We start from the raw sequence: 21,957 nt of genomic DNA on the forward strand, positions 1-21,957 counted from the left end.
AAGTGGATGTGGTTTAGAAGGTGCTTTCTAAGGAGCCTTGGTGAATTCCTGCAGTGCATCTTGAAGGTAGTAGCAGTGCATACTGAGCGTCAGTTGAGGGGGGGGGGGGTAGTTGAAGGTGATGGAAGCACATGGCTTTATCCTGGATGATGCCGAGCTGCTGCTTTGTTGTTGGAGTCACACCCATCCAGGCATTCTGTCATCATTGTTACGACATGGGGTAAACTCTCCAGCTTAATTTAAACCAACACAGAAAAGATTTATCCCGTGCAGTAATCTGTGAAAATTTGAGAGCCAAGAACTAAAGTAAAAATTCAAGTGTAACAGAGAATAATTAACTGACAACTATTTACAACTCCTTCCTCAAATCTATCTTTTACTTTCCCTTCTATAATACTAGTCTGATAAAAATCGCAATTAAGATTTACAAAACAAAACTACTTATCTCAAAATCAGGCAGCTTTCGGTTCTTCTCTGTATTCCTGTCTTTTCTTCTGGGGCGTCTGCTTCACAGGTTACTGATCGATAAAGGTACATTTTAAGAGAGCTACTTTTGGGTAGTCTTTACATGATTGTGGCTTGGCAGTTCTCCTCCCAATTGTTCAATTTCCCTTGGTCTTATACCACCACCACCCCCCCGCCCCCCAAAAGCATCGGATTATGTCATTGGCTTTTAAGATTGTCACTATACCCAATTCAAACTGGATTGGGGTATAACTTAAACTGATTGGCTAAATTCGAATTTGTTTTTGTCTCCAGGCAACCAGCTAATTGAGTTGTTCAACCAAATGTTACATTATATTTTTATTCCGAACACTTGGTACTGTCAGGTAGTTCTACTAGCTTTTAACTTCCTTAAAGGTACAGTACACCCACTTCTTCATAACACCATAAAACCTACTTTGACCACGCACTCAAATTGGCGTACCAAAAGCAAGATGTTGAATTTGTGTATGAGCCTGTGGTGTACTTCCGCCAACACCTTTCTAATTCTATAAAAACATTTAGATGGGCGGGATGTAGAGAAAACGTTTGCAACCTCTGGAACTTTTGAACACCAATGTCATAAATGTAAGCTTTGGTCATTAACTAATCCAATGGGAAACTCAGCGGCGGGAATGTGTAACTCTGCATTAGAGAAGGTGAAACAAGGACGGGAGATGTTTTGTGATGATTCTAGATAAAAGCATGAGGAAAGAAGATTGAAAATATGTTGAGAGCATAAACATCAACCTAGACTGCTTGGGTTGAATGGCTGGTATGTTTCTAAGCTTTAGATGGAGTGCCCATCTCCTACATAATCAAACTGACCATGTTTTACTGATTTTTTTTTTTCCTTTATTGGATACCAACCTCTCACCCATTGCAGAGTAAGATCAAGGTGCGGGCTGCCAGTATCTCGGAGCCAAGTGACAGTGACAAGGATATTCCGAATACTCCAGTCATATCACGTGAGTGTTTTGGAGATCTGGGCCACAAGCTGACAGAAGGGACGTGGAGATGTCCAAAATTGGAATTGTTCAAATGAATGCTTAAATTGCCAAAGATGTGGGTGAGCAGGGTGGTTCAGATCCCTTGCAAACTGAAGGAAGGAGTTTATGTGTGGCACAGTGGTTAGCACTGCTGCCTCACAGCGCCATAGACCCGGGTTCAATTCCCGCCTCAGGCAACTGACTGTGTGGAGTTTGCACATTCTCCCCGTGTCTGCGTGGGTTTCCTCCCACAGTCCAAAAAATGTGTAGGTTAGGTGAATTGGCCATGCTAAATTGCCCGTAGTGTTAGGTGGAGGGGTAAATGCAGGGGAATGGGTCTGGGTGGGTTGCACTTCAGCGGGTCGGTATGGACTTGTTAGGCCAAAGGGCCTGTTTCCACACTGTAAGTAATCTAATATAATCTAATCTAATATTGCAATGCTCAAAGACTGGATGAAATAGAACTGGTGTTTTACCTCTTAGTCACACTAGTATGCATCAGTAATGATTTAATGGCGTTAAAAACAAAGTGCTGGAGAAATTCAGTAGGTCTGGCAGTACCTTTGGAGGGAAACTTAACGTTTTGAGTCCACCATGACTCCTCTTCAGAACAGGGTAAAGAGAAGTTCTGAAGAGGGGTCATTCTGGGCTTGGATCTCTCGCTCTCACGCTCTCTCCCCACAGATGTGGCCAGACCTGCTGAGTGATGTTCTCTCTGAACCGCACGTGCAGCTGTCCCAGAGTCTCTTGCATGGTGATTGGCATTGGCCCGGCATTGCGGCCCAGAGGCACAGTACTCGTGCAACCAGAAAGAAAGTGACATGGGACACTGCAGCTGAGTTTCTCCAGCAGTTTGTGTTATTTCAGATTTCCAGTTTCCGCAGTGATTTGGCTTTTATATAATCATACTGAATAATTGAATAGGCTGGAGGGCTGATGACTGTTTTTATTCCAGTGTCTCCTTTTCTCCAGGGAAAGTCTGCCTATAGAATATGTAACAGAAATGGGCAAAATGATTTGTTGGGTGGGAGGGACTGTCTTATGACCCAAGATTAAACAGGTTGGGACTGTAATCACTGGAGTTTAGAAGAATAAGCAGTGATCTCATTGAAACCTATTGGATCCTTGAGGGGCTTGACAGGATAATTGCTGAGGGGATGTTTCCCCTCATGGTAGAGTCTAGGTCCAGAGGACATTGTCTGATTAAAGGGATGCCAATTGCAGACTGAGGTGAGCAGGAATTTCTTCTGAGGGGTTGAATGTCTTTGGAACTCCTTGTCACAGAGAGCTGTGAGGCAAAGTCTTTGTGTATATTTAACGTTGAGATAGATTCTTCAGAGGGACCTTCAAGGGTTATGGGGAAAGGGCATAAAAGTGGACATGAAGAATGTCGAATCAACCATGAGCCCTTTGAATGGGAGAGCAGAATCAAGGGTTGAACAGCTTATCTTATTCCTATTTCTGACGGTCCTACGGCCAATTTTCCTGTTTGTAAAACTGCTTTGTCGTTCATTCCTGGTTACTCTGCAGATGTTGTCTTGCAACACCAGGAGGACATCAAGAGGATGGATGAGCTCCGTGGTCAGATCGGGGACGATTGGCTGCGCTATCAGCATCACCTGAACAGTCCCAGTGAGGGGCAAACGGACAACTCTGAGGTAGCCAACACCCCTGGCAAGGATGAAGCCGACAGCTCCTCCAGCATCTTCCATCGCAGAAACAGTCTGGACGCTACATCTGAGGAGTCAGGAGACCATGCCAGGAGCAACGAGACCACTCTGCTGGCCCCGGTCAGCAACCAGGATGAATGTGCCTCCTCCAGCTATCTCGCTTCTGAAGAAGGAGCTTATTTGAATAATTCTGTGTCACTAATGGAGACACAGGAAGAGGAGGAGGAGGAGACAGTGAGAGGTACAATTCAAAGTGTTGGGGACATAGCCCTTCCTGATGTAGAGATGTCCAATGAGAGACAGCGAATTAATAACCGTACAGTAAAAGATACTGGGAAATGGTAATCAACTATTTGCAATCTATTTTAGCGACTTAGATTTTGGGAGCAAATCTAACATTTAAATAACGCAAGGACGGGTAAGAGAGTAAGTTATGAAGAGCTCATGAGTCTGTAAAGGCATATTGATGGGTTCAGTGAGTGGCAGATATATGTCAGGTGGAGTATAATGTGGAAAAATGAGTCTGTCCACTTGAACAGGAGAAAGAGAAGAGCAGCATATTATTTATATAGAGATTTCGAAATACTGAGGTTCAGAGGGATCAGGATGTCCTGATACAGGAGTAACAAAAAGTTAGTATGCAGTTAATTGGGAAGAGTAATGGAGTGTAGCTGTTTAATGCCAAAGGAATAAAATATAAAAGTGGGGAAGTGTTGCTGCGATTGTACACAGCCATAGTGAGACCTGGAAGCCTCTTGTACAGTTTTGCTCTCCTTATTTAAGGAGGGGTTTGAATGTATGGAAAACATTTATGAGTCAGTTTCTCAGCTGATTCCAGGGTTGAAGGGTTTGATGAGAAAAGGTTGATCAGATTTGGATTTATACTCATTGGTGTTTAGCTGAATGAGAGAATCCAGCAGTGGCTGTGCAGCGCTTTTGGGACGTCCTGTTGAAACGTTATTGTGTAAAAGGCAGAGTCTGTCTTTCTGTCCGCACTGTTAGATGTCTGCCAGCCCTTCATCGTTGGCCGGTTGGTGGAGGAGGAGCCTGAGATGGAAAGCAGCTGGATGTTCCTGAGAGTGACAGAGGACCAGCTCCTGGAGGTGGACCTGATGAATGCAGACGTCCTGGAGAAACTGGAGCTGAGCAGCCTGACAGCCATCCATACTTCCGAAGAGTTCTGGGAGGTAAGCCAGTTCTGGAGAGGTTGCCAGATTTTACCTGCTGCGGGTGGTTTCTGCTCTTGCAGACTTGAGTTGCCCTCAGGATCTTGGTTTAAATTGCGTAGAATGGTACAACACAGACACAAGATCATTCAGCCCATTGTCCCTGTAGTAACTCTTCAAAAGCGCTATCCAATTAGTCCCACTGGCCTGCACTTTCCCTGTCATCTTGCAATATTCCCTTCTGAACTTCCTTTGCAAATTCCCTGTGGAAGTTTACTATTGAAGCTGCTTCAGGGCTCCTCTGGCTATACATTTCAACGTGTCATCACATGCTGCTTTAATAAGGAAATTCTCCTTTTCCTATGGCTCTCTGGATCCGAGGCTGAATCCTGCAGCCCCTCAACAATCTTGCTAAGAATCACTGTCGTAACAAACCTACTCTTTCTCCTCTTCCTGCCCAACGAATCCAAAAGAGTTCAAGTAAATTGCAGGGCCTTCATTCTGATGAAAATGATCCTGATGGTCTGGTCCTCTTGTTTACAATAGCAGTGTATCTCTGAATATCTCTCTTCTCAACGGACTTACCTGCAGTGCATCTTTTTGCTTTGTCACAGAGGGGGCCTCTCCCTGTGCACCTTTTTAATGCAGCACCTTACTTCCAGATCATTCTCTGAACGGTATCTTTCAGCGATAAACACCCTGGGACTGGTCTACTTTTTGAAGGAGCCGTGGCAGAATGTGACTCCGTTTAAGAACATATGAAACAAGTTGGTCGATTTTTGATCAAACATATTCTGATTTGTCAGTGATGAGACAAAGGTGCACTGGAGTGTTATGTCTCTTGTACATTCGGTTCCCTTTTAGGTCACTGGCTGAGAATGAGCATCAGGTACAGACCTGCAGATGTTAGCCTCTCGCTCCATCACCGAAAGCATCTGTAAAGGATGGCCAGTGCACCGTTGGTATTGCACACCCACTGGATCACTTGTTACCTCTGAAAGGTGCCCCTGGGGAAAAATTAATCACTCACTCACTCATTCACATCCTTCCTTGTATGTTCAACACTAACACACCATGTATAAGCTGGCATGTGTGGAAGGGAGATTTCTGCAACAACGTTAAACTCAGTTTATGTTTCAGAGCAGCAAACCTTTTTGTAGTTAATTCACAGGATGTGGGTGTTGCTGGCTGGGCTTATTATCCATCCCGTAATATCCTGAAGAAGGGGGTGGTGAGCTGCCATGTGCTGTGGGTTGACCCTCTATGCCGTTAGAGAGGGAATTCCAGGATTTTGACCCAGTGACCGTGAAGGAATAGCGGTTATATTTCTAAGTCAAGATGGTGAGTGGCTTGGAGGAGAGCTTGTAGGTGGTAGTGTTCATTTATTTCTGCTCCCAATCCCCTTCTGGAAGCAGCTTGGAAGGCACCTTCTTAAATAATTTTGAGTTGTTTTTTAAACATGGTAGGTAGTAAATCTTTGAAATTCCTTTACTAGACAGCTATGGTGGTTCAATGATTCTATACTAAGATCGAAAGTTTTCAAGATACTAATGATATTGATAGTTCTGGAGGCATTGTGGGAAAATAGCATTGAGATCAATGACCAGTCGCAATCTAGACAGCATAGGGTGGCACGGTGGCTCAGTGGTTAGCACTGCTGCCTCACAGTGCCAGAGACCCGGGTTCAATTCCCGCCTCAGGCCATTGTCTATGTGGAGTTTGCACATTCTCCCTGTGTCTGCGTGGGTTTCCTCCGGGTGCTCTGGTTTCCTCCCACAGTCCAAAAATGTGCAGGTTAGGTGGATTGGCCGTGGGAAATTGCCCGCAGTATTAGGTGAAGGGGTAAATGTAAGGGAATGGGTCTGGGTGGGTTGCTCTTCGGAGGGTCAGTGTGGACTTGTTCGGCCAAAGAGCCTGTTTCCACACTAAGTAATCTAATCTAATCTAGAAGGACAAAGCAGGCTTGAGGGGCTGAATGGCCATTTCCTGCATTTCAACATTGGTTTATTTCTCATTCTTAACATGAGGAATGGAGAGACACCAGATCAGTTAGGACTACACTCACTGGGGTTCAGAAGAATAAGGGGCGTTTCATAGAAACTTATAAAATTCAATCAGGACTAGACAGGATAAACACAGGAAGGATGTTCCCGATGACCAGGGAGGAGAAAGTAGATGGCAGATGCTGGAGATCAGAGTCAAAAGGTATGGTGCTGGAAAAGCACAGCAGGTCAGGCAGTATCCAAGGAGCAGGAGAATTAACGTTTCGAGCATAAGCACATTCCTGATGAAGAACTTATGCCCAAAACATCAACTCTCCTGCTCCTTAGATGTTGCCTGGCCGGTTGTACTTTTCCAGCACCGATGACCAGGAAGTCCAGAACCAGGGGTCACAGACTAAGGATATGGGATAGGCCACGTAGGACTGAGAGGAGGAAAAATCTCTTCACCCAGAGGGTGTTGAGCCTGGGGCAATCTCCACCATTCAAACTGGTTGAGGCCAAAACATTGAATGTTTTCAAGAAGATCAAGGAGAAAGAGAGAACAGTGGACTGAGATAAATGGTGAAAGTGATGACTGCAGATGCTGGAGATCAGAGTTGAGAGTGTGGCGCTGGAAAAGCACAGCAGGTCAGGCAGCATCTGAGGAGCAGGAGAATTGACGTTTCGGGGGCAAAGCCCTTCGTCAGTCCATTCATTCCTGATGAAGGGCTTTTGCCCGAAATGTCAATTCTCCTGCTCCTCGGATGCTACCTGACCTGCTGTGATTTTCCAGCACCACACTCTTGACTGCAATAAATGGTCAGGCATTGAATGATGGAGCAGACTCATCTGGCCTGCCTCTGTTCCTGTTTTCTCTGTTTGTAGCTCATCTCATCTCAGATTCAGAAAGGTCAAGTAGCTAGTTCAGCATTTTCCAGTGCCTGAACCCTGAACCTATCCACCAGCTCATCCCATGGGAGGTTCTGAGCCTCCCACCAATGGCCTTGCTTTGTACTGTCCCTTTTCTGACCTGGGCTGAGGGGGACTCTTGCTCCGACAAATGGATGCAAAGCCGTCCCGACTTCCCTGCACAGCAAGCTTATACCAGATGTGTTCTTCACTTCCATTTTCTATCTCCCCTCACCAAACCCACACACCCCAACCCAACCCAACTGCAGCCGAGGCCCTGTCGTAACCTGATCTTCTTTATTTCAGGAAAATAATTCTGAGTCTTGCCTTTCTCGGCAGAGCAGAGGACAGGCTCTCCCAGCAGTGGAGTGTTCCTTCAGTTACATTCGCAGGGACAAACGCAAGAGGAAGTACGTGATCCTGGACAAGAATCCCCAGGATGCCTCTGAGGTGAGTATGGAACAGAGCATTACCAGGCATCATTACCTCAGAAAATGTTAATGACCTTGGAGGGAGTGCAGCATAGTTTCAACGGGATGATACCTGGCTGCCACAAATTGAGTTACGCAAACCTAGGGTTGTTTTCCCTGGAATTTAGATGTTGTGTGATTTGATCAAGTTTACAACCTGTCAAGTGGAAGAGAGCGAAATTATTTCAGTTGGTTGGGGAGTATAAAACAAGTGTGAGATCTGAATGTTTCAGGAGTGAAATTCGGCAACTTTTCTCTCAATACACACTATCTCTCACTCACTCAAAATTTGGAAATCTCTTCTACAAATGAGAATTGATATTTGCCAGTTGATTAACAAAAACACATCAGTCACATATTTAAAATTTCCAATGGCGTACTTAGTTCTTTAAAGAGGTAAATCCACCATCCAAACGCAGTCTGATCTATGCACCCAGAGCATTGTAGTTGATTCTTAAGCGTGGAAAATAGGAGTGGGAGTAGGCCATTTAGCCCTTCAAATCTGCTGATCAATGACTGATCGCTCAGCTCGACAGCCTGTTCCTGCTTCTTTCGTGCCCCCTCCCCCGCATTCTTCGATCCCTTTAGCCCCAAGTGCTGTATATCTAAGTCCTTCTAGAAAGTATTCCAGTGTTTTGGTTTTGACTGCTCTCTGTGGTAGAAAGTTTGACAGGCTCACTACTTTCTGAACAAAGAAATTTCTCTTCTCAGTCTTAGATGGTTTGCCCTATTTCCTTCGATTGAGCCCTGTTTCTGGACCTCTGCTTCTAAAATGGCCTCTTAGTTTACTTCGGACAATTAGGGATGCACAACAAATGCTGGTCTTACCATCAACAGCACGTCCCTTTTCCTTTTTTTTAAAGGTAAGACAAAGCTGACCACATGGGTTAGGTGATTGTACCCTCAATCCCACTTCCCTTTCTATCTCCAAGGGTCCCCTTACTGCTTTGTCAATCAAACATTTGTCCAGTGCAGCCTGGAATAAAATAAGAGACCCAGCTTCCACGATGCTCTGAGTAAGAAAGTTCCGAAGATTATCCATCCTCAGAGGAAGTTCCTACTCATCGCCATCTTAAATGGGTGATCCTTTTTTTTTCTTAAACTGTGGGCCCTCATTCTTTATTCCCTTGCAAGTGAAAATATCCTCTCCGCACCACCCTCAATTGAGCCCCCTCAGAATTTTTTTAAAATCTTGCAATAAGATCCTTTTTTATTCTTCTAAACCCCGTGTGTATCACCTCAATCCTTCTTTGTGAAATAACCCTTTCATCCCAGGAATCAGCCAAGACTACCTTCTCTGAGCTCCTTCCTGAAACAAGAAGATAAAATTATATTTTCCAGGTGTTTGCTTACTCATTCACAGGATGTGGGTGTTGCTGGCTGGGGCACATTTTGACCCATTCCCAATTGCTCCCTAGTCTGCATGGCTTGCAAGGGCAATTAAGAGTCAGCCACATTGCTGTGGGTCTGGAGTCATGTGTAGGCCAAATCCAGTAGCAATGGCAGATTCCCTTCTCTACAGGATATGAATGACCAAGATGTGTTTTGCCCTGATGAGTGACAGTGGTTACATGTTCATCGATAGGCCAGATGTAACTCCAGTTTTTTTTTAATTGAGTTCACAATTTGCCATCAGCCATGCCAGATTCAGACCTGTGTCTCCAGAGGTTTAACCTTGGGTTCTGGATAATTAGGCCAGTGACATTGATCTCACTAACGCTCTGTCTGTTTGCAGCAAGATTTCTCTCATAGAAAGTAACTCTGCCATCCTTCCCTGCTCTGTCCTATGTTGACTGCAGACCCACAGCAATGTGGTGACTCCTCTGCGTCCTCTGAAGTAGCCTTGAGAGCCAGTCCATTGTGAAGATGACAGCCCAGCATCACCACCTTAGGGCAATAATTTAATAGCATTGCCATGGGTGTCCAAGCCTCTTGAAGGAGTAACAATTCTTTTCATTGTGTTCCAGATCGTGGCAGTGAGCTGCGTTTTTTTTAAATACCTACTGTTTTTCCTTATTTATCTTTAGTTCTTGTCATGTGGTTACCGATCGCACTTCTGCTTCTCTGCCCCACAACAGTTTCTCCTGACGTACTCATTTACAACCCGTTATAATTTTGTGAAATTCTATTAAATGTTCTTTCTGCAGGATGCTAAACTCCTCCTCCTCATATAAATCTTTTAACAATATGTTAGTCAAAGTCCACAGTCACCTTCGTTGGCCTCCTGTCTCTCTATACCACCTGACAGTCTGGGTGTGTTTATTATATTCACTCATGGGACATGAGTGTCACTGGCTGGGTCAGCATTATTGTGTTCCTACTTATAGAGCCATAGAGTCCTAGAGATGTACAGCACGGAAACAGACCCTTCAGTCCAACCCGTCCAGGCCAATCAGATATCCCAACCCAATCTAGTCCCACCTACCAGCACCCGGTCCATATCCCTCCAAACCCTTCTTATTCATACACCCATCCAAATGCCATTAAATGTTGCAATTGTACCAGCCTCCACCACTTCCTCTGGCAGCTCATTCCATACACATACCACCCTCTGTGTGAAAAAGTTGCCCCATAGGCCTCTTTTATATCTTTCCCCTCTCACCCTAAACCTATGCCCTCTAGGGTCAGGGAGTCCAGAACTAGAGAAAAGACTTTACCTATTTAACCTATCCAAGCCCCATATAATTTTGTAAACCTCTGCAAGGTCACCCCTCAGCTTCCGCTCCAGGGAAACCAGCCCCAACCTGTTCAGCCTCTCCCTGTAGCTCAAATCCTCCTTCCCTGGCAACATCCTTGTAAATCTTTTCTGAACCTTTTCAAGTTTCACAACATCTTTCCAATAGGAAGGAGACCAGAATTGTACGTAATACTCCAACAGTGGCCTAACCAATGTACTGTACAGCTGCAACATGACCTCCCAACTCCTGTACTCAATACTATGACCAATAAAGGAAAGCATACCAAATGCCGCTTTCACTATCCTATCTACCTGTGACTCCACTTTCAAGGAGCTATGAACCTGCACTCCAAGGTCTCTTTGTTCAACAACACTCCCGAGGACCTTACCATTAGCTTACCATCCGACAAATGTGAGGTGATGCATTAGGCAAGTCTAATTCTAGAGCGAATCATACAATGAATGGAAGAGCCTTGGGAAAAGTTGATGGGCAGAGAGTGCAGGTCCATTGTACCCTGAAGGTTGCTGCACAGGTGGATAGAATGGTCAAGAAGGCATATAGTATGCTTGCCTTCATCAAACGGGGTATTGAGTATAAGATCTGGCAGGTCATGTTAAAATTGTACAAGACATTGGTTCGGCCACATTTAGGATATTGTGTACAGTTCTGGTCGCCACATTACCAAAAGGATGTGGACGCTTTGGAGAGGGTGAAGAGAAGGTTTACGAGGATGTTGCCTGATACGGAACGTGCTAGCTATGAAGAAAGGTTGAGTAGGTTAGGTTTATTTTCACTAAAAAAAAAGGAGATTGAGGGGGGGACCTGATTGAGGTTTGCAAAATCATGAAGGGTATAGACAGGGTGGGTAAAGACAAGCTTTTTCCCAGGGTGAAAGATTCAATAACGAGAGGTCACGCTTTCAAGGTGATGGGTGGAAAGTTTAAGGGGGATATGTGCAGCAAGTACTTCACACAGAGGGTGGTGGGCATTTGGAATGTGTTCCCAGCAGAGGTGGTAGGGGCAGGCACGGTAGATTCATTTAAGATGCGCCTGGACAGATGCATGTGTAGGTGGGGAGCAGGGGGAGACAGATGCTTAGGAATTGACTGACCAGTTTAGACAGTAGATTTGGATCGACTCAGATTTGGAGGGCAGAAGGGCCTGTTCCTGGGCTGTAAATTTTCTTTGCTCTTTATTCTATTAAGGGTATAAGTCCTGCTAAGATTTACTTTTCCAAAATGCAGCTCCTCGCTTTATCTGAATTAAACTCCATCTGCCACTTCTCAGTCCATTGGCCCATCTGGTCCAGATCCTGTTGTAATCTGAGGTAACCCTCTTCACTGTCCACTACACTTCCAATTTTGGTGTCATCTGCAAACTTACTAACTGTCCCTCTTATGTTCGCATCCAAATCATTTATGTAAATGACAAAAAGTAGAGGACCCATCACCGATCCTTGTGGCACTCCACTGGTCACAGGCCTCCAGTCTAAAAAATAACCCTCCACCACCACCCTCTGTCTTCTATCTTTGAGCCAGTTCTGTATCCAAATGGCTAGTTCTCCCTGTATTCCATGTGGGCGGCATGGTGGCACAGTGGTTAGCACTGCTGCCTCACAGCGCCAGAGATCCGGGTTCAATTCCCACCTCGGGCGACTCTCTGTGTGGAGTTTGCACATTCTCCCCGTGTCTACGTGGGTTTCCTCCGGGTGCTCCGGTTTCCTCCCACAGTCCAAAAAAATGTGCAGGTTAGGTGAATTGGCCACGCTAAATTGCCCATAGTGTTAGGTGAAGAGGTAAATGTAGGGGAATGGGTCTGGGTGGGTCACTCTTCGGCGGGTCGGTGTGGACTTATTGGGCCGGAGGGCCTGTTTCCACACTGTACGTAATCTAATCTAACCTTTTGAGGGGCCCTATTCTCTCCCTAGTTACCCTTTTGTCCTTGATGTATTTGTAAAAACCCTTTGGATTCTCCTTAATTCTATTTGCCAAAGCTATCTCATGTCCCCGTTTTGCCCTCCTGATTTCCCTCTTAAGTATACTCCTACTTCCTTTATATTCTTCCAAGGATTCACTCGATCTATCCTCTCTATACCTGACATATGCTTCCTTCTTTTTCTTAACCAAACCTTCAATTCTTTAGTCATCCAGCATTCCCTATACCTACCAGCCTTCCCTTTCACCCTGACAGGAATATACTTTCTCTGGATTCTTGTTATCTCAGTTCTGAAGGCTTCCCATTTTCCAGCCGTCTCTTTACCTGCGAACATCTGCCCCGAATCAGCTTTTGAAAGTTCTTGCCTAATACCGTCAAAATTGGCCTTTCTCCAATTTAGGACTTCAACTTTTAGATCTGCTCTATCTTTTTCCATCATTATTTTAAATCTAATAGAATTATGGTCGCTGGCCCCAAAGTGCTCCCCCATTGACACCTCAGTCACCTGCCCTGCCTTATTTCCCAAGAGTAGGTCAAGTTTTGCACCTTCTCTAGTAGGTACATCCACATATTGGATCAGAAAATTTTCTAGTACACACTTAACAAATTCCTCTCCATCTAAACCCTTAACACTATGGCAGTCCCAGTCCATGTTTGGAAAGTTAAAATCCTCTACCATAACCAGCCTATTATTCTTACAGATAGCTGAGATCTCCTTATCTGTAAGAATAATAGGGTGGTTATGGTAGGGGATTTTAACTTTCCAAACATAGACTGGGACTGCCATAGTGTTAAAGGTTTAGATGGAGCTAGTAGTACAGATTGAAATTGGCAGGTATAATGTTGTGGGTATCACAGATAAGTGACTGCAAGGTGATCAGGCCTGGGAACTAAACATCCTGTTGAAATAATGGACAGAGGGGGCAGCATTGTTCGTAGGAAATTAAATTGATAGCTGAATAGGCTGGGGTTGTTTTCCCAGGGGCATCAGGGGCTGATCTTATAGAGATTTATGAAATCATAAGGGGCATGGATAGGATAAATAGACAAAGTATTTTCCCTGGGGTGGGGAGTCCAAACTAGAGGGCATACATTTCGGGATGGAGGAGAAAGATTTAAAAGGGACCTAAGGGACAACATTTTCTCTCTCGCGGTGCTGTGTGTATGGAATGAGCAGCCAGAGGAAGTGGTGGAGGCTGGTACAATTACAACATTTAAAAAGCATCTGGATGAGTATATGAATAGGAAGGGTTTGGAGGGATATTAGCCAAGTGCTGGCAAATGGGTCTAGATTAGGGTAGGATATCTGGTCAGCATGGACAAGTTGGACCGATGGTTCTGTTTCTGTGCTGTGACTCTAGGCAGTGATATAATAGAGTTGGAAAGCAGAGAATCTGTGTGGTTGGAATTGAGGAACAGCAAAGGACAGAAGACCCTGATGGGAGTTGTGTACCTTCCTCTTGTGGTAGTCAGGATGTGGGGAAGAAAATAAATCAGGAGATACAATAGGCATGTAAGGAAGGTGTTGTTACAATAACCATGAGGGACGTCAGTATGCAGGTGGACTGGGAAAATCAGGTTGGTAGTAGATCCCAAGAAAAGGAATCTGTGGAATTTGTTTGGCGTAGCTTGTGTTCGAGCCCACTAGCTAACGGCAATTCTGTAAATTGATGAGTAATGAGGCAGACTTGATTAGGGAGGTTAAGGTGAAGGAACACCTAGGAAGCAGTGACTATAATCGGATAGAATTCACCCTGCAATTTGAGAGGGAGAAGCAGAAATCTGAGATGACTTCATTACAATTGGGTAAAAGTAACTACAAAGACATGAGGGAGGAGCTGGCCAGAGTTGATTGGAAGGGGAGCCCAGCAGGGAAGGTGGAGCAGTAATAGCAGGAGTTTTTGTGTGTAATTAGGCACAGCAGAAATTCATCCCAAGGAAGAAAAAACATATTAAAGGGAGGACAAGGTAACTGTGGCTGACAATGGAAGTCAGGAACAGCATAAACACAAAAGAAAATACATATAATGTAGCAAAGATTAGCGGGAAGCCTTTATAAACCAGCAGAGGACAATTTTTTAAAAAGGCAATAGAGGAGAAGATGAAATGAGAGTAAGTTAGCTAGTAACATAAAAGAAGATTGCAAGAGATTTTTTTAGTTATATAAAAGGTGAGAGAGAGAGGCAAGAGTGGACATTGCACCATTGGCAAAATGAGGCTGGATGTGTATAATGGGGAGGAAACAAATGATGGAAGAACTAATAGGTACATTACATTAATTTTCACCTGGAAGACACCAGCAGCATACCAATACTCGGGGGTCGGGGGTAGAGGTGAGTGTAGTGGCCATCACTAAACAGAAGGTGTTGGGGAAGACTGATAAATCATCCGGACCAGATGGACTACATCCCAGAGTTCAGAAGAAGATAGCTGAGGAGATTGTAGAGGCAATGCAGGTGATCTTTCGGGAATCACAAGTCAGGGAGAGTCCCAGTGGATTGGAAAGTGGTTAATGTAACACCCCTGTTTAAGAAGGGAGAGAGGCAGAAGATGAGAAATTATATGCCAGTTAGCCTGACCTCAGTCATTGATGTGATTTTAGAGTCCATTATGAAGGATGCGATTGTGGAGTACTTGGAAGTGCGTGGGAAAATAGGGTTCATGGCTTCATCAAGGGGAGGTCATGCCTGACAAATCTGTTCGCGTTCTTTAGAGGAGATGTAGAACAAGTTAGACAAAGGAGAGCCAGTGATCGTGATCTGTTTGGATTTCAGAAGGCCTTTGACAAGGTGTGCACAGGAGACTGGTAAACAACCCATGGTGTTAGGGGCAAGGGACTGGCATGGATAGAGGATTGGCTGACTGGCAGAAGGCAGAGAGTAGGGATAAAGGGGTCTTTTTCAGCCAGTGACTATGAAGTTCTGCAGGGCTCGGTGTCGGGACCAAACTATTCACATTATACATTGACAATCTGGATGAAAGAACTGAGGGAATTGTTGCTAAGTTTGCAAAGATAGATGATGTGACAGATAGTGTTGAGGAAGTGGGGAGGCTGCAGAGGGCCTCGGACAGGCTGGGAGAGTGGACAAGAAAGAGACAGATGGAATGCAATGTGGGAAAGTGAGAGACTTTGCACTTGGATAGAAAGAATAATGGCATGGACTATTTGCTAAGTGGGGAAAGGCAGTCTTTGTTCAAAAACCACTTCAGGTTAACCTGCAGGTTCAGTTAGCAGTTAGGAAGGCAAATGCAATGTGAACATTCATTTCAAGAGGACTAGAATACAAGAACAGAGGTGCAATGCTGAGGCTGTATACGGCTCTGGTCAGATCACCTTTGGAATATTGAGAGTAGTTTTGGGCCCTATATCTAAGGAAGGATGTACGAGCATTGGACGGGGTGCAGAGAAGGGTAATAAAAATGATCCTAGGGATGAAAGGTTTGTCACATGAGCAATTGAGGACTCTGGGTCTGTACTTGGTGTTCAGAAGGATATGGGGGGATCTAATTGAATCTTACAGAATACCGAATGGCCTGGGGAGAGTGAACATCGAGAAGATGTTTCCACTGGGAGGGGAGAATAGCACCACAGCCTCTGAGTGAAGGGACATCCCCTTAGAACTGAGATGGGGGTGAATTTCTCCATCCAGAAGGTGGAGAATCTAATTTCCCCAGAGGGCTGTGGAGGCCAAGTCATTGAGTGTAGTTAAGACAGAGATAGGCAGGATTGACAAGGAAGGCAACAAATTGGGGTTGAGAAACGTATCGGCCATGGTCAAATGGTGAAGCAGACTAAATGGGCCCAATGGCTGAATTCTGCTGATCTAAGTCAGGATGGTGAGTGACTTGGATGGGAACTTTCAGGGGGTGGTGTTCCCACCTCTCTTGTGCCCTTGTCCATCGAAATGGTTGTGGGTTTGGAAGGCGTTGTCTAAGGAACTTTGCCGACTCTCTGCAGTGCATCTCATAGATTGTACATCCTCCTCCTGAATATCGATGGTTTGAGAATGGGGTGCCACTAAGGGAGCTGCTTTGTTCTGGACAGTGTCAGGCTTGAGGGTTGTTGGAACTGCATCCATTCATCACAGTCCTGAACTGTGTCCTTTTGTGGATAGGCATTGGGATTCAGCAGATAAATTACTCAAGATTCCTAGGCTGTGACCTGCTCTTGTAGCCACTGTATTTTACGACCAGTTGAGTTTCTGGTCAATGGTAACCCCCAGGATGTTGGGGTATTCATTGACGGTAACGCCATTGAATGTCAAGGGGGGATATTAGGTAGAGTTTTCTTGGAGATGATCATTTACCTGTTTTCTCTGGTTTCAGATGCTGGTTAAGATCCTGAGTGATGCATTGGAAGCCAACCAGAGGGCGATGCAGGAGCATTTTCCCAAACTCCAGTGTTTGAAGTGTCAACACGAGTTCACAGTTTCCCCACAGGAGCGGGAGGCTGCTCACTGCCTCTCCGAGCGTTCGAGTGTTGGGCAGGCAGATGACCCAGATTACCTGCAGAGTGAGTGATCCCCACACTACCTCCCAACCCTTGACATTGCTCAGCACTGCTCGGCACCCCAAGTCATTTCCTAACCAATCTCTTGTGGGATTTTATTACAAGTTCTAGAGCAGATGGGGCTGGAACCATGGCCTCCTGGTTCAGGTGTAGGGACACTGCCACTGCACCACAACAGCTCCTCTAAGCACTTCTATGCATGCTGATCTGGGGGGTGTGGAGAATGTCAATATTTCTTTTCCTTCCTGCTCATTCTCTCTCCCGCTTAATTTTGAAGAAGGAGTTGGATATAGAGTCATAGAGACATACAGCACAGAGACAGACCCTTCGGTCCAACCTGTCCATGCTGACCAGATATCCCAACCCAATCTAGTCCCACCTGCCAGCACCCGGCCCATATCCCTCCAAACCCTTCCTATTCATATACCCATCCTAATGCCTCTTAAATGTTGTAATTGTACCAGCCTCCACCACATCCTCTGGCAGCTCATTCCATACACGTACCACCCTCTGCGTGAAAAAGTTGCCCCTTAGGTCTCTTTTATATCTTTCCCCTCTCACCCTAAACCCATACCCTCTAGTTCTAGACTCCCTGACCCCAGGGAAAAGACTTTGCCTATTTATTCTATTCATGCCCCTCATAATTTTGTAAACCTCTATGAGGTCACCCCTCAGCCTCCGACATTCCAGGGAAAACAACCTCAGCCTGTTCAGCCTCTTCCTGTAGTTCAGATCCTCCAACCCTGGCAACATCCTTGTAAATCTTTTCTGAACCCTTTCAAGTTTTACAACTTTCTGATAGGAAGGAGACCAGAATTGCACGCAATATTCCAACAGTGGCCTAACCAATGTCCTGTACAGCTGCAACATGACCTCCCAACTCCTGTACTCAATACTCTGACCAATAAAGGAAAGCATACCAAACACCACCTTCACTATCCTATCTACCTGCGACTCCACTTTCAAGGAGCTATGAACCTGCACTCCAAGGTCTCTTTGTTCAGCAACACTCTCTAGGACCTTACTATTAAGTGTATAAGTCTTGCTAAGATTTGCAGCACCTCTCATTTATCTGAATTAAACTCCATCTGCCACTTCTCCGCCCATTGGCCCGCCCTGTTGTAATCTGAGGTAACCCTCTTTGCTGTCCACTACACCTCCAATTTTCATCTGCAAACTTACTAACTGAACCTCTTATGCTCACATCCAAATCATTTATGTAAATGACAAAAAGTAGAGGACCCAGCACCGATCCTTGTGGCACTCCACTGGTCACAGGCCTCCAGTCTGAAAAACAACCCTCCACCGCCACCTTTGAGCCAGTCCTGTATCCAAATCAGATCTAACCTTGCTTATCACTGTCCCATGGGGAACCTTGTCGAACTCCTTACTGAAGTCCATATAGATCACGTCTACTGCTCTGCCCTCATCAATCCTCTTTGTTACTTCTTCAAAAAACTCAATCAAGTTTGTGAGACATGATTTCCCACTCACAAAGCCATGTTCACTATCCCTAATCAGTCCTTGCCTTTCCAAATACATGTACATTCTGTCCCTCCAACAACTTGCCCACCACCGAGGTCAGGCTCACTGGTCTATCGTTCCCCGGCTTGTCCTTACCACCCTTAAACAGTCACACCATGTTTGCCAACCTCCAGTCTTCCAGCACCTCGCCTGTGACTATCGATGATACAAATATCTCAGCAAGAGGCCCAGCAATCACTTCCCTAGCTTCCCACAGAGTTCTCGGGTACACCTGATCAGGTCCTGGAGATTTATCCACTTTTATGCATCTCAAGACATCCAGCACTTCCTCTTCTGTAATCTGGACATTTTGCAAGATGTAACCATCTATTTCCCTACAGTCTATATCTTCCATATCCTTTTCCACAGTAAATACTGATGCAAAATAATCATTTAGTATCTTCCCTCATTTTCTGCGGCTCTACACAAAGGCTGCCTTGCTGATCTTTGAGGGACCCTATTCTTTCCCTAGTTACCCTTTTGTCCTTAATATGTTTGTAAAAACCATTTGGATTCTTCTTAATTCTATTTGCCAAGGCTATCTCATGTCACATTTTTGCCCTCCTGATTTCCCTCTTAAGTATATTTTTACTGCCTTTATACTCTTCTAAGGATTCTCTCGATCTATCCTGTCTATACCTGACATATGCTTCCTTCTTTTTCTTAACCAAACCCTCAATTTCTTTAGTCATCCAGCATTCCCTATACCTACCAGCCTTCCCTTTCACCCTGACAGGAATATACTTTCTCTGGATTCTTGTTATCTCATTTCTGAAGGCTTTCCATTTTCCAGCCGTCCCTTTACCTGCGAACATATGCCTCCAATCAGCTTTCGAAAGTTCTTGCCTAATACCGACAAGATTGGCCTTTCTCCAATTTAGAACTTCAACTTTTAGATCTGGTCTATCCTTTTCCATCACTATTTTAAATCTAATAGAATTATGGTCGCTGGCCCCAAAGTGCTCCCCCGCTGACACCTCAGTCACCTGCCCTGCCTTATTTCCCAAGAGAATATAATGTGATGAAGTGATACTGGGGGAGGGCAGGATTAGAGTGTTGAGCTTGATGATCAGTTATGTTGTTTTGGCTGGCGTCACAGGTTTGAAGGGTTGAATGGCCTACTGATTCTCCTGTCTCTCTGTTTCAATTCCACATGCCCACTTGGGTGCAGTAATCTGGATTGTATTGTTGCAGTACTGCATTGTGCCAGCAGATGGTGGCAGCACACTGCTTTCCACTCTCATTGGCAAAGGCTTGAACTGTTCTGGACCTTTGTCAGATTTTGACTCTTCACATAAGTCAGTGGCTCACGAGCTGCATTCTGCAGCATTTCACAGGCTTGTCGGAGATGCACATGACTGATGAGCAACTCCAGTGTCTCATCCAGAGCAGAGAACATTCCAGAATCCTCAAAATGTCAGATAACCAAACTGAATCCTGCATGTCTGAAGGGCAGTCATTAGTGCAACCAACAACCAATGTACTTTAGAATATTGTAATATTTATGTTTATGATATGAAAACATACTAATTCTGACAAGAATTTACCACTTGCCTATGATAAAAGATGCACAAATGGTGTAAACGTAGTGGAGGTATTTATTGCTTCAGTAGTCTGTTATAAAACTGACTGAGGTCCATGGCCCTGCCAAATCGGTCTGTGGCTGGTAAAGCAGGATAACTCCTAACTTTAGTAACAATGGTAAAAGTAACATCATGTGGATGCTGGAATTCTGAAATAAAAAGTAAATACTGGAAAAACTCAGCAAGTCTGTGGAGAAAGAGAAACAGTCAGTGCTTCTAATTCAGTATGACTCTTGTTCAGAGCGGAAGGAGATACATCAGACTTGAAACATTAACTCTGTTTCTCTTTCCCCGAAGACGCCGCCAGACTTGCTGAGTTTCTCCAGCACTGTCTGACTTTAGTGATGATGTTCAGGTGCTGGTGTTGGACTGGAGTGGACAAAAAGTCAGGAGTCACATGACACCAGGTTACAAGGGAAAAGTGAGGACTGCAGATGCTGGAAACCAGAGTTTAGATTAGTGGTGCTGGAAAAGCACAGCAGGTCAGGCAGCTTCCGAGGGGCAGGAGAGTCGACGTTTCGGGCAAAAGCCCTTCAGGACTAGAGGAATATTCCTGATGAAGGGTTTTTGCCCAAAATGTGGATTTTCCTGCTCCTCGGATGCTGCCTGACCTGCTGTGCTTTTCCAGCACCACTCTGGACTATAACCTGGTGTCTAGATCAATTGGTTTATTTAAAATTGTCAGCTTGTGATTTAAAATAAACCTATTTAACTGTAACCTGGTGTGATGTAACTTCTGAGTTTGACATTACTGAGTCCCTGGTTTGTATTGTTCCACCTCTGGCCTCCACCCCAGGTTGTTGGGAATGATGAGGGGTCAATGTCACAAACGGCACTCTGAACGAGAAAGGTCACTTGGTGTCACTTTCTCTGTAACCTGCACATTGTTCTTTGTCTGATAGGTTTTCATTTCCATTCTGAAGCCTCACATGAACTGTCGTTTACCACGCTCTCAGTCACCGTGTTTCTGACTTCATCCACTCACCGCATGAGAAATCTTTTCATCCTGTCAGCATTCTGCCCACGCCTCTTGCCTTAAATCCGTGCCCTTTTTGCTGTTGATTTTCCATGAGTGGGAACAGTTTTGGCTTTTGAGTAACTTAGAGGGATTATTGCTGCCAGTCCATGTGCGTTCAAAAGTAGCCTGTTCCTTGGTGAGCTGAGCAGTGTTTGTCTCGTGTCTGTTTGTCTCTCTCTGCAGTTGAGAGTCCAAAGGCCTCGCCGACCTGCCCCAAGTGCGCGAGTGAGATTGTGATCATTGTGCCATCCGAGGTACACACATGCACCAGCACACCCGTCCACCTGGAGGATGAAGTTGTCAAGGTGGACGTCCTGAAGATCGCCTTCACCGATGGCAGTACCACTGGGAGCCTGAAGGTGAGCCACATGGTGTTACCCAATTGGTCAAAGGGAATGAGTGGTTCAGTTGTTCAGGAGGTGGGGGGCTGTGAGCATTGCTGGCAAGGTTGTTTTTTTTTTGCCTGCTCATTATTTGTCTTTGAGCATGAGATCATGAGGAATTGTAGTAGACATTGACCATTTTGACCTTGGATCTTCCTCCTGTGTTCACTGAACTCTTGACTGATCCAATTGTGCCTCTTTTCTGCCTGACTCCCGTTATACTCGATTCCTTTGTAGATGAGAAATCTAATACCGTTGAGTGTCCCAATCTCCACGTATCACTGAGATATAACGATATAAGACTGCGAGCAGGAGGAGGCCATTCAGCCCCTCCAGGCCTGCTCCATTATGATCATGGCTGATCTCCCCTCTCCCTTGACTGCACTTTCCTGCCCGCACCCCATAACCCACTGATTAGAAATCTGTCTCGCTCCTTAAATTTATTCAGTGTCCCAGCATCCACCACACACTGGGGTAGTGAATTCCACAGATTCATGACCCTTTGAGGCCTGTAATTTCTCCTCATCTCTGTTTTAAATTTGGCTCCCATTATCCTAAAATGATGACTACTTGTTCCAAATTGCCTACAAGGGGAAACATCCCCACCAATTTCATGCTGAGTGGCTCAGTTGGGAGGGTGGGGAGCAGGAATGGGCG

At 45.1% G+C, this 21,957-nt stretch overlaps 1 protein-coding gene across 4 annotated transcripts in view; it reads left to right on the forward strand.

Annotated features, from left to right (window-relative positions):
• Positions 1-21,957, forward strand: part of stk11ip (serine/threonine kinase 11 interacting protein) — a 109,082-nt gene that overhangs the window by 34,923 nt on the left and 52,202 nt on the right. For 3 of the 4 annotated variants that reach the window (XR_011961726.1, XM_072579997.1, XM_072579999.1), the window contains exons 13-18: positions 1,370-1,451; positions 3,003-3,383; positions 4,145-4,329; positions 7,506-7,649; positions 16,609-16,795; positions 21,101-21,276. Coding sequence is in view for 3 of the 4 variants with exons in the window: in XM_072579997.1 (XP_072436098.1) it covers positions 1,370-1,451; positions 3,003-3,383; positions 4,145-4,329; positions 7,506-7,649; positions 16,609-16,795; positions 21,101-21,276 (1,155 nt within the window). In the remaining variant the exon portion in view is untranslated. The remainder of the gene's footprint in view (positions 1-1,369; positions 1,452-3,002; positions 3,384-4,144; positions 4,330-7,505; positions 7,650-16,608; positions 16,796-21,100; positions 21,277-21,957) is intronic. The other variant, XM_072580000.1, reaches the window with a different exon arrangement.

Source organism: Chiloscyllium punctatum, chromosome 10 (genome assembly GCF_047496795.1).
Source record: "Chiloscyllium punctatum isolate Juve2018m chromosome 10, sChiPun1.3, whole genome shotgun sequence".
In the NCBI taxonomy this organism is placed as follows: Eukaryota; Metazoa; Chordata; class Chondrichthyes; order Orectolobiformes; family Hemiscylliidae; genus Chiloscyllium; species Chiloscyllium punctatum.